Below are 17,328 nucleotides of genomic sequence, written 5' to 3'. Positions count from 1 at the left end.
GAGTCAGATTTAGTTGTTTTTTTCTCTTACAAATCATGCTTTTGGTGTTGTATCTAAGAACTTTTAGCCTAACACAAGGTCATAAGCATTTCTCCTTATATTTTCTCCTAGAGGTTTTATAGTTTGGGGTTTTACATTTAGTTTTACATTTGGGTTTTAGATTTATAGTGTTGTGTTTATACATTTGTGTGTGTGTGTGTGTGTTTGGGGTTAATTTTGAATATGATGTGAGGTATGGGCTGAAGTTCTTTTTTGCATATGTATATTTTTTATTTGATTATTTTTTGTTTCACTATTCTACAATATATTTAACTATTTGAATTTTTTAAATTTGGGGCTATTTTAAAGCTTCCTTCTATTCCAATATTATCAATGCTTTTTGTTTAGGAATGCCAAGATGATCAATAAATAAGAGATTTTAAAATAAAGATGGTAAATAGCATAAACCAGAGGCATTAAAGTAACAACTGATAGGTTACAAGAAATAAAATAGGCTCTGTGAGAGGAAGTCACTAAGCTCACAGAGAGTCCTGAAGAAAGGCTGAATCCCACTCAATTGCCCATCTGCTGGTGGTTACTGATTGCTCTGCTGATGGTAACAGAGAAGGGTAACATAATAAATACACATTGTTCTAGAGTCCCAGACATTCAAGGCACCTCACTGGAGATTAAAAAACTAAAGATACCACCACCCATTAAAGACAGAGTTAAGACTCTCAAAGTATACAATCTGCGTGCACCGTGTTGGTTTAGAAGTAACATTCCTAAAGTTCCCTTTCTCTCTTTTTTCCTCCCAGTTATAAAATCCCTTTTCTTTTCACGTGAGTGACACTGTTTTCCAGAAGAGCTACTTTTGCCCTGGGGTAGACTGGGGTGGAGATGTCTGTTGTAGCTGCCAAGAGCAGTCTGGAGGGCAGGTCACTAGAAACGAATAATCCAAAAGCAACTGTTTCTCCTGCAGCTCCAGGAGGAGGAACTTTTATTGGTGGGAGGTGGGAATGGTGAGCACCTGGGAAACTATTTTTACATTGGTCTGAAATCATCGGATCTATAACTTAAAAATCTTCACCAAACCGTACGTTAGTCAAGAGATCAGCATGCATCTTTCCAGAAGAAAAAAAAAGGCAAAATGGAGAAGAAGAAAAGTTAGGAGTCCTAGGAATTAGTTGAAAGTAAGTATTTTTTTACAGAAATGGACAACTTTGCTTCCCGGGTGGAAAAGTAAAATAAAACAAACAAAAAATAGGTGAAGAGAAAAACTACAATTTAAAATATGCAATTTAAACCTGAAATAAAATTATCGGAACCTGGTATCCCTGATTATTATTTTTAAAATACTTTCTCATAATTCCATCATCTTTTTCAGCCTTACACCTTCTTTAGGGCTTAATTTAAAAATCTGAACAGGTTTTGCTTTTTTCTTGATGAATTTTGCCATGAGAGATGTAATCTCAATTGAGTTAAATGTATTCGGTCCTTAGATATACGATCTGGTGCCATCTAGGGTATTTTCAGGGTACTGCATATCCAGCACAGCCAACTTTTTTTTTTTTTTTTTTTTTTTTTGCATTCACAACAATAGTGTAAGTACCATATATTGACTAAGAGAAAACAGAATTGTATACCCAGCCTATCATTGTAGGAAAGCATTTCTATATTTTTAGTATGGTCTTTTAAAAAATGTCTTCTTATTTTACTTCAACAGGAAACAGATGATTTGAAGAGAGCTGAGAGCATGCTTCAACAAGCAGACAAATTAGGTTGCAGACAGTTTGTTACCCCTGCTGATGTCGTCAGTGGAAACCCCAAACTGAACTTAGCCTTTGTGGCTAACCTGTTTAATAAATACCCGGCACTAACTAAGCCAGAGAACCAGGATATTGACTGGACTCTATTAGAAGGTAACTAAAGGTTTCTTAAATTATGTTTGGGACTACAGAGTAGAAACACATAGGCCACAGTGATTTCATAATCTTGACTTTAATAAGTTTCCTTATCCCCTTTAGCAACCGTCTGCTAGAAGTAGTCCCAAGGGCTGAGTAAAAAGTGGCAGCTGATAGAAAGGAATGATACAAGGGAACTTTTAAAGTAAGCTAGCCTAGGGTCACTTAGTTTAAGGCCACTTAATAAACCAATGTTTTATTTTAATATTTTAGAATTAGGTCACTTTTTAAACCTTTCACCAGAAAAATGCCTATATGCATAAAATTTATACACATTTGCATAAAATTTATAAACTTACAATATTTATGTTTCATTCTTCCAGTCATACTAACTGAAACTGGCCCCAGTTCCTTTCACAGTTAACCTACTCAAAAAATAATAATAATGCATAGTAATTATTTATTTAAGTTCGGGAAAGGCAGAGTTTACCTTTGCCAGATTATATATGCATGAAGTATAGTACTTAAAAATTAACAATGTAAATAGTAGTTCATTGCATGTCTACTATCATTACTATAAAATCTTTAAATTTTATGATTTTGAAGTTTCAAATAATTTGTTGCTCTAATATAGGCATGTAAAAGGAGTACATATATGTAGCTTAGTATTTGTTAAATGGGTAGAGGGAAGATGTAGTTTAATATGAGTATAGAGGTTTATATGATATGACCCTAGAAAAATTTTAAAATAAAAACTAAACTGATAACATCAGTTACTTTAGAGGTATGGGGATTTGGGGAGATACTGGAGAAGGATTGGACAGAGGAGGAGATTATAAAAACTTCATACACCTCTAAATTGCTTAACTGGTTATTAATAAGGTTGTATTCTTTACTTTTAAAATAAATTCATCCAGTTAAAAAAAGAAGCATGTATCTAGAGAGAATGTATTTAGAGAGGCTGCTTAGAGACTCACAATGGAGAAAAAGCTCTAGATCTGTAAAGAAGAAATAAAATAATCTTATATGTGGGTTGATGTTATATGCACATATACAAGGTATTTAATGAATATATAAACATTGTGAATATTTTTAATAGGAGAAACTCGTGAAGAAAGAACCTTCCGTAACTGGATGAACTCTCTTGGTGTTAATCCCCATGTAAACCATCTCTATGCGTAAGCCTTCCTACTGCTATTGTAAACAGTTATGAACATCATGAATGGACACTACACAAATAATTACAGCTCTAAACCTTTCCTAAATGTTAGTTTGTAGCATTTTACTTATATTGGAAAATGTTGAGTGGTGACTCCCATTTTCATTTCCAAATACACAAAAGCCCAGATTATTTCTTTACATGATCATTGACATTAAGTGAAAAAATGTATAAATGTCTTTCTAACACCGTAGGGAACAGATACTTTATATTTTGAAACAGAGACCAGAGAGTGCCTTAAGCAGACCATCCATGATGCCTTGAAGCCTTTGTACTCACTGTTCTCTCAGCCCGGAATGTTCTTTTCCACATCTAATGCGTTATTCCCTTGCTATATTCAAGCCAGTGATCCAGATCTTGACCACCACCTACCACTACCTAACCCCTAACCTCGTTCTTTTTTTTTCATAGCAATTAAATACACCCCAAATCATATTATCCATATACTTGTTTCTTCCCTCTCTCTGTCCCTCTCTCTCTGTTTCTCTCTTTCTCTCTCTCTCTCTCTCTCTCTCTCTCTCTCTCTCTCTCTCTGACTTTTAAAGGCCAGGGATTTTTGTCCTATGTGCCCAGCTTCTAGAACAGTACTTTTCAAACAATAAGCTCTCAATAAATATTTTTAAGAGAATTGGATGATGTTAGCTCTATTTTCAGCACAGATTGATTAAAAAAATAGGAGTCTTGGGTATTATCTGTGGTTTTATATATCTTGTTTGACAGTGTAGTGTTATTGTTTTTAAGGAAACATAGGCCCAGCTGTCTGAAAGCATTGATCAAATTCTTTTTAAATCATTAGTGACCTGCAAGATGCCCTGGTAATCTTACAGTTATACGAACGAATTAAAGTTCCTGTTGACTGGAGTAAGGTGAATAAACCTCCATACCCGAAACTTGGAGCCAACATGAAAAAGGTAGATAATTAGGTTGCTGCACATGTTTCTTACAGACTTTTAATTCTCAATTTGTTTCTTTTGTTTGGGAAACTCGTTGGCGCTGAGCTTCTTAAGGAAAGCAACTGTGTCTTAGTTTTGTGCACACGTGCATATACAGATTAAACAAGTGAAAAATCTTTTAAGCATTTGCTTTTGTGTGTTTGCAGCTAGAAAACTGCAACTATGCTGTTGAATTAGGGAAGCATCCTGCCAAATTCTCCCTGGTTGGCATTGGAGGGCAAGACCTGAATGATGGGAACCAAACCCTGACTTTAGCTTTAGTCTGGCAGCTGATGAGAAGGTATGGTACACAATTTTAGCTGTTTAAGCTTCACTATAATACAGGTCTGTGATCTAGTCCTTATTGTTTTTAAGCAACTGTATCAATGACTACACGTTTGAAATTTCTGTGTTTAGACTCTGAAGTGAGCTTAAGTAATGAATATATGTTGGATGGCCAATGAGCGATGGCGTCTTGAAAGTGAGGCATAGCCATAGGAAGCCTGACAGACAGACTTGAGCCTCATTTAGTGTCGGTGAATAAAAATAGCAAAAATTATGAATACCCCATGTATACATTTGAGAAAGATCTCTTAACTGTAATGCTGAAAAACATTCATTTTAACTAGGTACCAGCCAAAGCACAGCTTATTTTAAGTCCTTACCATGGTTGGACTAGTACAAAATGAGACTGCAGTAGACTGTTGGGCTTACTCATTAAAGCACTGAGAATCTTCCCCCCCACCAGTGCAAAAGGCAGCTCCATGGCAAGCCACTACTACTTGAAATGTTGTTTTTTTTTTCCATACAGTGCAACTCTCTTTCCATGAAATCTAAACCTAAGGAGAAGAAATTAAAGATAAAGCATCTTTCTAATTGAATTTTTTCTCATGAAGTAGATCAGGACCTTTTCTTCTGCTTCTTCTTTTAGATATACCCTCAATGTCCTGGAAGATCTTGGAGACGGTCAGAAAGCTAATGATGACATCATTGTAAGCTGGGTGAACAGAACATTGAGTGAAGCTGGAAAATCAACTTCCATTCAGAGTTTTAAGGTAAGAATTCCATGTTTGACTATTAAACATTGTTTGCTCTAGAAAGTATCTATAATTTGGAAGGCTAGCTTTTGGTTTCTTTGTGAGTGAGAATCATTGTTGGGCTAATGGCGTGATTCTTTTTTAATTCACTGGACTTTGTTTCTGGCAGCTTTATATAGGTAATCCACGTTAATTTGTACACATTGAAATTCTCAGATGTATTGTCCTTTTACACTAGGACAAGACGATCAGCTCCAGTTTGGCAGTTGTGGATTTAATTGATGCCATCCAGCCAGGCTGCATAAACTATGACCTTGTTAAGAGCGGCAATCTAACAGAAGATGACAAGCACAATAATGCCAAGTAAGGGATGCTGCATAATATCCTGGCAAGAGCACAGGCGTTATAGTCAGGCAGATCTGCATTCTCATTCAGGTTCTGCCACTTGAGAATGATGTCACCTGGAGGAAACCTCTTCTAGCCTCAGATTCCTCATCAGTAAAATGGGATCAATAATACTTACCTTGGGGCTTCCCTGGTGGCGGAGTGGTTGAGAGGCTGCCTGCCGATGCAGGGGACATGGGTTCATGCCCCAGTCTGGGAGGATCCCACGTGCTGTGGAGTGGCTGGGCCCGTGAGCCATGGCCGCTGGGCCTGCGCGTCTGGAGCCTGTGCTCCGCAATGGGAGAGGCCACAACAGTGAGAGGCCCGCGTACCGCAAAAAATAATAATAATAATAATACTTACCTTGGAGATTTTGAAATGTATAAAATCTGTAAGAGCCTAGCATTGCACCTGACCTAGTAGGTAGGTGCTCAGTCAGTCGTTGCTTTGGTAGATTACAGAAATTACGTATGTTTTAATGCAACTTAGCTACAAACTCACAAGGGAAAGATGAGCTAGGAATAACCATGCCTTTGATAAGAGTATTCTTCTGTCACACTCTTTTAACACACATTGTCTAGTGATGTCTCTCTTACTGTGCATAGACCACTTTACTATGTATGTTGAGTTTATTATCTTGGTCCCTTAAGTGGGTAGGATGCTAAACCCTCAGGTGGAACTGTGCCTTGAAAGTTTCCGGCATTTCAACAGTATTGAGAAGGTCTTTTCCACCTGTCTCTTCCCTTCTCCAAAGACCTAGACTGTGATCTGGTTTCATGGGTAACCCATGAAAACTTTCCCAGTACACACTGAAAATCAGCCCCCAGCAGGGCTTCACAGGATAGCTAAGAAACATTACTGCAAAACTTCATGCTTAAGCACGTCATTTCTGCCCACCTTAAAAAAATATTTGTAGCATAATATGATAAAGATTTAATATCCATAATTTATACAGAACTCCTGAGGCTTCTTTTTCCAGATGCTTGATCATCTTTAAAGATTCCTGTTACAGAACACCTAGAAATGCCTTGTGTATTAATTGAGGGGAGCTCCTGCAAATTTCCCCAGCTGGACACGTCAGTTCTTTTCTCCCTTCCTTTCTCTACACTTTCCATTCCTTGTTTCGGCCACTCTGGCCATGTACCATGTAGACTCTCTCACCTCCCTTGAATATTTGGAAGTATTCACTGCATCTACCAACTTGTATTTTGCCTCTGGCATAATTTTTTCCACCCCAAATCTCTAAGATCTCATGAGAGTTAGTATTATCTTATTACATGCTCAACGAGAATATCAATCTGGGTAATTATATATTCTAGAAAAATATTTTTTTCATATCAAATCAGTGCTCCAAAATTATTTCTCATTTTATATTGTAGAAAAAGAGTGAATAAATATTATCAGCCCCAAATAGTAGAGCTTAAAAATCTGGTGTCACTTATGAGTGACCTCGCAAACAAAATAAAACAGAAAACAAAATAACGAAAAATGATATCATTCTGATTTGAACTTTCGCTATAGAAGTTTTGCATCCCAGACAAATGATTATGTAAGAGGAAATAGATGTCTCATGTGCCCTTGACTGACCAGAATTTCACCTTCATTTTTGTTTCGTCCAAAAATAGGTACGCAGTGTCAATGGCTAGAAGAATTGGAGCTAGGGTGTACGCTCTCCCGGAAGACCTTGTGGAAGTAAAGCCCAAGATGGTCATGACCGTGTTTGCATGCTTGATGGGCAGGGGAATGAAGAGAGTGTAAAATAACCAATCTGAATAAAAACAACCTTGCTCCCAAGTGCATGATTAGCAGGTCAGCAATTTCCAGGTGAAGTGCTCATGGCTTAAGGAACCCTTGGTTATTTAAAGGACTTTTAACAAGACTAAGCTCATCATGGGAGCCCTCAGGGGAGTTTTAATAACAACTCCTCTTTCCCGTAGTCAAGGTGGATTTGTCAGGCCCACCTGAAATGTGCTCATAGCCAAATCATTTACTCGCTCCTCCTAGATCGCTGCCCTTGATGTTTCCCATTGCTGTACGTATTTCTCTCTGTATCTGTTTCCCTCTTAGAATGTCCACCTCCTGGGACTTGCTTAGATGATTGGATATGAATATTATTAGACAATAATTCTGCTTTTCATCCAGTATGCTAGTTCTTATTCAAGAACTGTGGTCAGAGGGTATTTGGATATGAGTATCCTTCGCTTATCTCTCTAGTACTGAAAATTTACAGAAGTAACTGGCTGTGTAGAATGTAATAGAAGCTTTTCATATTCTTTTATTCTTAAAAATCTGTATCTTTTTACAGTATTCTTTCTACATGATCCTTTTTTGTACATTTAAGAATATTTTGATTACATTAAATAAGACTGCTGATTTTGCTACTTTTTTTAAGGGGTCTTCAAGTAAGTAAAAAACATACATTATAGGTAGAAGAAAAATGTACCTTGAATTTCCATCTTCCCTCTCACACCGAAGCTGTAAACAATTGACATATTTTGTCTTAAAACACTTGGTTCAATATATGCTTATTTGTTTTAAAACCTGTATCATCAAACTCTCTCTTTAGATTTAAAATGCTGTTGAATATGACACTTTTGAGGAGAGAGTGGGCTCAGAATTTAGGCAGGATACGTAGGCCAAGTATGCTAAGTGTATAATAAATTTTCTAATTTTACACCTAAGACAAGGAGATGTGGTCACTAAAAAATAAACATATATGTAGGACTTAATGTACTCTTGCTTTGTCAAGCTGTTTGCTATAGTTTTCAAGATCACAATGTTACTCTAACTCTGAAAAGTGTTGTAATCTGGTAGCAATGTATTAGTTCAAATAAAGGCATTTACATAACAATTAGTCTCTTCATGCTTCTGTCCCTTAGTAGTATGCTAGTAATGTTTGCCAGGTTTTTTCCTCCAATATTCTAACTCTTTTTCTGGTGTACTTTATAAAATGATGTTTGTTAAATTTAAGCTTTTGGAGCTGAATTACAGGGGCTGACTGAGTTAAGGATACGATCAGTGGGGTAAGATGGTTTTCTCCAACTTACCAAAATTTCCTTATCCAATTTCTCCCTTTTTCTTTCTTTTCCATCTCATTCACTCTTTTCAATGTTTGATTTTATACAGAAGATCGAAACAGTGGGTATCAGAACAACCAGGGAAGAGAGATGGTTTATGTTAGGTTCTCTCAACCTCATCACTATATGGACATTTTGAGCTGGATAATTCTTTGTTGGAGGTGGGAGGGAGCTGTCCTGTGCATTGCAGGGGTTTAGCTCTATCCCTGGCCTCTACCCACAGATGTCAGTAGCACACCCCCGGTGTGTAGATCAAATATGTCTCCAGATCTGGCCAAATGTTCCATGGTGGGAGCAAAATCATCCCTAATTGACAACCTGTTGTTTATGGTACCGTTTCAAGGTTTTGTGTGAATGAGTAATATGAAATGTAGTCCTTTGAGGAAGTGCATGGTGATACTATAAAATATTTTGTATTTATAGTCTAAGAGTAAGAAAGACCTCTCTTAGTATGATACAAACCCCAGAGACATAAAATGAAAGAATGATAAATGTGACAATTCTGCTTTTGCAATAAATAAATAAATATAATAAACAAAGTCAAAATATAGATGACCAAGGAAAAAAGTTTAGTCCCATGTGTTAGTCCATTCATAGACTGGGTGACATAAATAACAGAAATTTATTTCTCACAGTTAAGCAGTCTGGAAGTCCAAGATCAAGGCACTGGCAGATTCACTGTCTGTTGAAGGCCCACTTCCTAGTTCATAGATGGCTGTCTTTTAGCTGTAACCTCACATGGTGGCAGGGGCAAGGAAGCTCTCTGGGGTCTCTTTAATAAGGGCACTAATCCCATTCATGACACCACCCTTATAATTTAAGGCCCCACCTCCTAATACCATCACACTGGGAGATTAGGTTTCAATATATGAATTTTGGAGGAGACCCAAACATTTGGTCTATGGTGCCCATATCATGGATTTTCTTAATATAAGGACACCTTTTATGAATAAATAAAAGACAAGTCTTCTGCAAACATATGCCAGGGTAACTGATGAGATAGGATGACTGTATCTTATGACCTATCTTCTACCTTATATTTCCTATGCTTATCTACACTGTTTCCTTCCAAGTACAAAAGTTCTTCTCTGTAAGTAACTATGTCCCAAATGCCTTGAAATGCCTTTGAAGCAAGAGAAAAGGCTTACTCCATCTTGCCCTTTATTCAAAAAAAGAGCTGGTTTCTTGGGTGGTTCACTGTACAAGGCCCACAGTCTGTAGGAATGCACCTTTGGTCTATTAAGTGTCCACATAAAGCAATTGGCCTGAACACACCATTTCTTCTTTCCTCCAAATAAAGGGCTAAAGCCACTAATATATTCAAAGGACTAACAAATCTATGAAAGAGAAAGTTCCTTTAGAAAAATGGGCAAAGGAGGTAAATATCCAACTTAAAACCTATAATTAACCAATGAACATAAAAAGCAAATGCTGATTCTCAAAAAGTAATGAAACCAACAAGAATTGCCTTTTTTAGTAGACTTTCTTTTTTTTCTTTTTTTCCTTTTTTTTTTTTTTTTGCCACACCACACGGCTTGTGGGATTTTAGTTCCCTGACCAGGGATTGAACCCATGCCCTCAGCAGTGAGAACGTGGAGTCCTAACTACTGAACAGCCAGGGAATTCCTGTAGAATTTATTTTTAGAGCAATTTTAGGTTCATAGCGTGAGTTTATTTCTGGGCTTTCTGTCCTGTTCTGTTGATCTATATTTCTGCTTTTGTGCCAGTACCATACTGTTTTGATTACTGTAGCTTTGTAGTATAGTCTGAAGTCAGGGAGTGTGAATCCTCCAGCTCTGTTCTTCTTTCTCAAGATTGTTTTGGCTACTCAAGGTCTTTTTTGTTTCCATACAAAATTTTAAAAATTTTATGTTCCAGTTCTGTGAAAAATGCTGTTGGTAATTTCATAGGGATTGCTTTGAATCTGTAGACTGCCTTGGGTAGCATAATCATTTTAACAATATTGATTCTTCCAGTCCAAGAACACAGTATATCTTTCCATCTGTTTGTGTGGTCTTCAGTTTCTTTCATCAGCCTCTTATATTGTTCAGACTACAGGTCTTTTGCCACCTTAGGTAGGTTTATTCCTAGGTATTTTATTCTTTTTGATATGATGGTAAATGGGACTGTTTCCTTAATTTCTCTTTCTGATCTTTCATTGTTAGTGTATAGGAATGCAAGAGATTTCTGTATATTAATTTTGTATCCTGCAACTTTACCGAATTAATTGATGGGCTCTAGTAGTTTTCTGGTAGCATCTTTAGGATTTTCTTTTGTATAGTATCATGTCATCTGCAAACAGTGACAGTTTTACTTCTTCTTTTCCAATTTGGATTCCCTTTATTTCTTTTTCTTCTCTGATTGCCATGGCTAGGACTTCCAAAGCTATGTTGAATAAAAGTGGTGACAGTGGAATCCTTGCCTTGTTCCTTAGAGGGAATGCTTTCAGCTTTTGACCACTGAGAATGATGATACCTGTGGGTTTGTTATATGCAAAAGTATCTTTAAAGATGTTCTTTTTAATCCAGGATACAATAAAAATTTACACGTTGCATTTGATTGTCAAGTCCCTGTTCTGCCTTTAAAATGTAAGACACAGGAACAATCTGTTGCTCTTTTCGTCTTTTGTGCCATTGACATTTGTTAAGAGTTCAGACCAGTTTTGTAGTAGGATGACCCACATCTGAATTTGATTGTGAAAATAAGGAAAAAAATTATTTGCCATTTAGACAAAATAATATTTACAAAACCTGGTATAAATGAGCTTATGATGAGTTTGTAGCATTTGTTTTAGGTGGGTACAGTTGAATAAGTGACATGGCTTTTTTGGGGGAGGGGTCACTTAAAATTTTTATTTTGAAATGATTATAAGTTAAGAGGAAGTGTCAAAAAGTGAACAAGTGGTCCCATGCACCCTTCATCCAGTTTCACCCAGTAATAATGTCCTATATAGCAATAAAGCCATACCTTGGAGAGATTGTGGGTTCGGTTCCAGACCACCGCAATAAAGTGAACTTTTTGGTTTCCCAGTATGTATAAAAGCTATGTTTACACTATACTGTAGTCAGTTAAGTTTGCAGCAGCATTATGTCTAAAAAAAGCTGTACATACCTTAATTAAAAAATACTTTATTGCCAAAAAATGTTAACCATCATCTGAGCCTTCAGCAAGTCACGGTAGTGACATCATTGATCAGATATCATAACAAATATAATAATAATGAAAATGTTTGAAATATTATGAGAACTACCAAAATGTGACACAAGAGACCTGAAGTGAGTAAATGCTGTTGGACAGATGGTGCTGATAGACTTGCTTGATGCAGGATTGCCACAAACTCTCAATTTGTAAAAAATGCACTATCTGTGAAGTGCAATAAAATGAGGTGTATATGTATATAGTACAATATCAAACACCAGGTGGGTGAAATGGGTAAAGGGGATCAAAAGGTACAAACTTCCAGTTACAAAATAAACATGTCCTGGGGATGTAATGTACAGCACAGTGACTATAGTTAATAACACTGTACTGTATATTTGAAAGTTGCTAAGAGAGTAAATCCTAAAAGTTCTCATCACAAGAAAAAAATTGTAACTACGTGTGGTGACAAATGTTAATTAGATTTATTGTGGTGATTATTTTGCAATATATACGAATACTGAATCATTAGGCTGTACACCTAAAACAAACACAATGTTATGTCAGTTATTACTGCAATTTAAAGAATAAAAAACAGGAACTGGAAAAGAGTAAAAAAAAAAAAAAACAGGAAATTGGCATTGATACAATCCATAGAGCTTATTCATATTTCACCAGTTTTACATGCACTCATTTGTATGTGTATGTGTGTATATATGTATAGCTCTGTGCAATTGTATCTTGTAGAGTCATGGAACAACCACCACAATCAATGCTCCTTAGTGCTACCCCTTTAATAGCCACATCCACCAGCCTTCATCCTTAACCCTTGGGTCTATCTGTGGGTTCTCTATTAATTTCCACTGATCTATGTATCTAGCCCTTTGCCAATAAATACCACACCATCTTTATGACTATAGCTGCATAATAAGCCTTAACATCAAGTCAAGTGATTCCTCCCACTTTTATTTTTCTTTTTCAAAATTATTTTAGCCATCCTAGGTCCTTTGCTTTTCCACACACATTTTATTTTATTTTTTTAATATGTATGTATGTATGTATGTATGTATGTATGTATTTATTTGGCTATGCCAGGTCCTAGTTGCAGCACACGGGATCTTTAGTTGCAGCATGCGAACTCTTAGTTGCAGCATGTGGGATATAGTTCCCTGACCCGAGATTGAACCCAGGCCCCCTGCATTGGGAGTGCAGGGTCTTAGCCACTGGATCACCAGGGAAGCCCCTCCACACACATTTTAGAATAAGCTTTTCTATGTCTACAAAAAAATGTTTTTGCTGGAATTTTGCTGGGAATTGTGTGAAATCTATAGATCAATTTGGGGGAGAACTGACATCTTTATTATAACTCTTCCAATCCATGAGTATAGTGTATCTCTTCATTTATTTAGGTCTTCTCTGATTTCTTTAATCAGCATTTAAAAGTTCTTTGTATACAGAGTCTGTACAGTTTTTGAAGTTTATACATAAGTATTTCATTCTATTTTGAGTTTTTGGGTAAGTTCTTTGGGATTTTCTACATAGACAATCATGTCATCTTCAAAAATTTGTTAAGAGGGTAGATCCCCTGTTAAATGTTCTTAAAGATAAAAACAGATCACTTCGAATTTAATGGGAAGTGGTCCTCTGTCCTTCATATACCTTCCCAGAAACACTTCATGGGAAGGTGTATTTTAAGGATCAACAAGATGGGAGATGACAACGACTTACTGGGAGACAAATAGTATTGGTGAAAGGTTTTAAAACAAAACCATTGGGGCTAACCTGCTGGCGCAGTGGCTGAGAGTCCGCCTGCCAATGCAGGGGACACAGGTTCTATCCCTGGTCCGGGGGGATCCCACATGCCATGGAGCAACTAGGCCCGTGTGCCACAACTACTGAGCCTGCGCTTTAGAGCCCATGAGCCACAACTACTGAGCCCGCGAGCCACAATTACTGAAGCCTGCACACCTAGAGCCTGTGCTCCGCAGCAAGACAAGCCACCTGCAATGAGAAGCCCATGCATGGCAACGAAGAGTAGACCCCGCTCGCCACAACTGGAGAGAGCCCGCATGCAGCAACGAAGACCCAATGCAGCCAAAAATAAATTAATTAAATAAAAATTTTTTAAAAATTAAAAACCAGGTAAAGGAACTTGCAGCGACTCCTGAGGAATTGATCAGATTTTGTCCACTTTGTGAAATGTCCCCAGGGAAGAACTTGGGACTTAAGTCTTCCTCTTCTGTTGCTTTTTACTCAACATACTTCACGTGGATAGAGAAGTTTTCAAAGTTACATTTTCTGTTGAGTCTTCTGTTAAAATGTTTTTCATTAATAATTCACTAATCGATTAAACAATATTGAGCACCTGCTTAATTTCAGGCTTTTGTCTAAGGCCTGAATAAGATGAATGAGAGACGTTCTTTTGCTTGAGCTGTATAGTTGCGGATCCGGGACATAAACACTTATCACTAAGTAAAGTGTCTATGGAAATTTGTATCAGGAGCACAAAGTCCAAAATGGTAAATTTGGATGGGGGTAAACAAAATGTGTGTGGGTTGGGGTCATGGTGGTCAGCAAAATCCCCAATGCAAAGTGATGCTTTAGCTGCTGATTTATTTCTTACAAATTTGACTGGAGATAAAGGGGCCCAGATGAGTTTTTAAAGACCCTTCAGGCTTCTTCTTGAGGTCCAGATTTGACCCATACTTACTCCCGGGTTTCAAAATCTTATTTCAGAACTGCTACACTCAGATTTCATGGAAGGGACTCCTTGTAAGGCTTGACAGCTGACACTTAAAATATAGATAAGACAGTCCTCTCAGAGTCTATGTCACTGATGAGAAAGAGGAAAACAGCCCCTGGCATATGGAAGCTGGCCTGGCACTCAAGGCTCAGCCTGTTCTCCTGTGAGCATAGAGAAATTCACATACCAACGTCTGACAAGGCCCCTCTATGATGGTGACGAAGTGAGACAAAACCAAGACCACTGTGTAATCATGTCTGAACACAGACAAAATATGAATGTCGTCCAAGTCTCAGAAATGAACAAACATCCTCCTCTACTGGCTTATATGAGGCCCTGCTGCTGTCTTTTTTCCCCCAATACAGCTTTAGCCTTGGTATAATCTAGTGTAGTTTTACAGTGTTGATTATAAATATTTCTTGTCTTTAGATACTTATGACTTACACCTTGTCTCCTCTGACAGCTAGCCTTGATTTCGCCTCTCCCAAATCTAGGCTCCAAATTCAGAATAATAAAATTATTAAAATGTCTTTTATGCCTAAACTATCTTTGGGTTTCCTGAAATGGCCACTAGGGAATATGAAGATTTGCTTCTCAATTCTATACAAGAAAGAACAATAAGAATAAATTTTTCTACCTTTTAATTAAGTCCAAACTGTAAAAATAATGGTGATAAACTTAACAAATTAAGAGTTTATCTACCTATGTTAGTTATGCATAATTAAATATGGTAATTATATCTTTCAATGATTGAATACATTTCAAGTTAAAAGAAACATACATTTAAGCACAAAGACTGATGCAATGACTCTCTTCCAAACATTTTTCCAGGATTCTGGATTCACAAACCATTTTTCTTTTTTGTTCAAAATATTTGTGGACAGGCACTTGGGGTACTGACTCAGTTACATAGGACTCATGAAAGACCTATTGCTTAGATCCAATAACCAAAACATATCCACTTTAAGCTGTAACAGCAACAGCGAAATATGTAAAAACTTCATTAAGCTTAGTTCTAAGGTCTTCAGTAATCTTAATGGCTCTCATGCTGTATACACTCTTCTATGGAAGAAAAGCACTCACCACTTTTCAGCTGGTCACCTAAGAAATATTATTGCAATACTCCAAAGCCAGTCACGCTCCTTCCTTCACCTGAAACAGAAAACCCCCATGGTTGCTTATGCCTTTTAGGAGATTATCTATGCCCTGGACAGACCTTCTAGAGACTCTTAACTAACAATGATTTAGTTGTATTTGTTAATGGTTCAAACTGGAAAAGTAAAACTAAAAAATTGCTAAATAGGGTATGATATTACGGACTTAAATGTCCCCTTGAAATATAAGCTTCTCATAGAAATTAAATCAGTTCTGATAGCTAACTTAATTGCCCTTGCTCAGACTAACTGACAAAATATAAAGGAAGATATTTCATATTGATAGTAAATATGTGATTTTAGGTTAATTCCATGATGTCCTCATGGTTTAGAACATTTCCTGACCTCTCTAGGAACCTCTATAAAATAAATGGTGACTTAAAAGACCTTGAGATGCTTTGCCATTATCTAAGTTAACCATGATAAAAACAGATTTTAGCAAAAACACTTCATGGTATCACCCTTAGTAGCAGAGATGGCTTGGCCACAGCACTGAACCAACAGTAGTGGGGAAATGGTAAGAGGTATTGCTGAGGCATGTCCTACCTGTAATCTCACAAATCCTGAAAGTCTGTAAAGGTAGGAAACAGGAACCAGAGCCTCGAGGTCCCCTTATACGTCTCCAAATGGGCAATGAGTGTGTTCTGGTTATTGTCGTGTATTCTTAGGGTGGGTTGAGGCCTCTCCTTGCTGGAAAGCTGAGTGAAATGGTTTCCCCACTCCTGATACGGGAAATCCCAAGGTATCTCTCCAGTAACAGGGACACACATTTTGCTGGTATTGCCATTTTAAAATCCTCAAAAATATTATATTTTACTCAGAAATTCCTCTGTACATACCATATTCAAACTCAGAAAAAAATAAAGAAAATTAACAGAATTCTAAAATTTTAATTATTAAAGCTCTCAAAAACCCTCAGACTTCCCAGGCCCAAAGTACTGTCATTAGCCCGATGATGATAAACCACTCAAGGATCCACAAGTTTCCTCCTTATGTGTTAATAAAAAACTGCCTCATGAGTTTGGGAATTTCACTTCCAATCTCAGGTTCTACTCTATTACAAGCTAATGTGACTGAATATTCCAGGAGATTTATAAAATATCTCCAACTTTATGACCAGTGCGTATAAGGTACATCTTCAAAATATGCACCTAAATATCCTCCATGTGATCTGCCACCTGGAGGTTTGGTCTTCTGAAATAGGCAACAGAAATAAAACTTCCATTGACCCTTAGTGAAAACTTTCTTGTTGGTACTATTAACAACTGATATATCAGTAAAACTCCAAGGTATTGATGCTTAGATTTTTTTTCAGTATATAAAATGTTTAACTTAAAAGATATACATCACTTCCTCCCACACTACTGGACAACTATTTCATCAGAAGACCTTAGACTGAGGATTCTTAGGAATCTTCCAGAAGCCACTAACAGCGGAAGTGGGCAACTTCTCCCCGAGACAACAAAAGCTGCTGTTTCCGGAAGGGGATAGGTTCCACCCAAGATGACAGAGTGAGATTAATTTTCTCATTTTTCAACACTCTTTTTCTGTCCCTTTGCCCTTCTACTAATATTACCTATTAAGACACTTCTACACCCTCCAGAACGCTATGTGATCTCCCTTATCTTCATCCTATTATTTTTGAACCCCTATTGCCCTCTTCTGCCACTTCAGGGAAAAGAAAACTCTCCTATATGTTTTTCCCAGTCATAGGTGCTGCTCTGAATTTAACTGATTGCTGGATCTAGTATCCTCCACCAG

At 37.1% G+C, this 17,328-nt stretch overlaps 1 protein-coding gene across 3 annotated transcripts in view; it reads left to right on the top strand.

Annotated features, from left to right (window-relative positions):
• Positions 1 to 8,306, top strand: part of PLS3 (plastin 3) — a 90,040-nt gene extending 81,734 nt beyond the window's left edge. For all 3 annotated transcript variants that reach the window (XM_081221894.1, XM_081221896.1, XM_081221895.1), the window contains exons 10-16: positions 1,706 to 1,901; positions 2,983 to 3,061; positions 3,899 to 4,013; positions 4,202 to 4,335; positions 4,966 to 5,089; positions 5,310 to 5,434; positions 7,081 to 8,306. In XM_081221894.1, coding sequence (XP_081078020.1) covers positions 1,706 to 1,901; positions 2,983 to 3,061; positions 3,899 to 4,013; positions 4,202 to 4,335; positions 4,966 to 5,089; positions 5,310 to 5,434; positions 7,081 to 7,213 — 906 coding nt within the window. In that variant the 3' untranslated portion in view covers positions 7,214 to 8,306. The remainder of the gene's footprint in view (positions 1 to 1,705; positions 1,902 to 2,982; positions 3,062 to 3,898; positions 4,014 to 4,201; positions 4,336 to 4,965; positions 5,090 to 5,309; positions 5,435 to 7,080) is intronic.
• Positions 8,307 to 17,328: the final 9,022 nt, after the last annotated feature.

The sequence above is a fragment of the Mesoplodon bidens genome (genome assembly GCF_964165515.1).
Source record: "Mesoplodon bidens genome assembly, chromosome: X".
Taxonomy (NCBI): Eukaryota; Metazoa; Chordata; class Mammalia; order Artiodactyla; family Ziphiidae; genus Mesoplodon; species Mesoplodon bidens.
The sequence above is the reverse complement of the archived record's forward strand: the minus strand, read 5'-3'. Positions and strand labels throughout refer to the sequence as shown.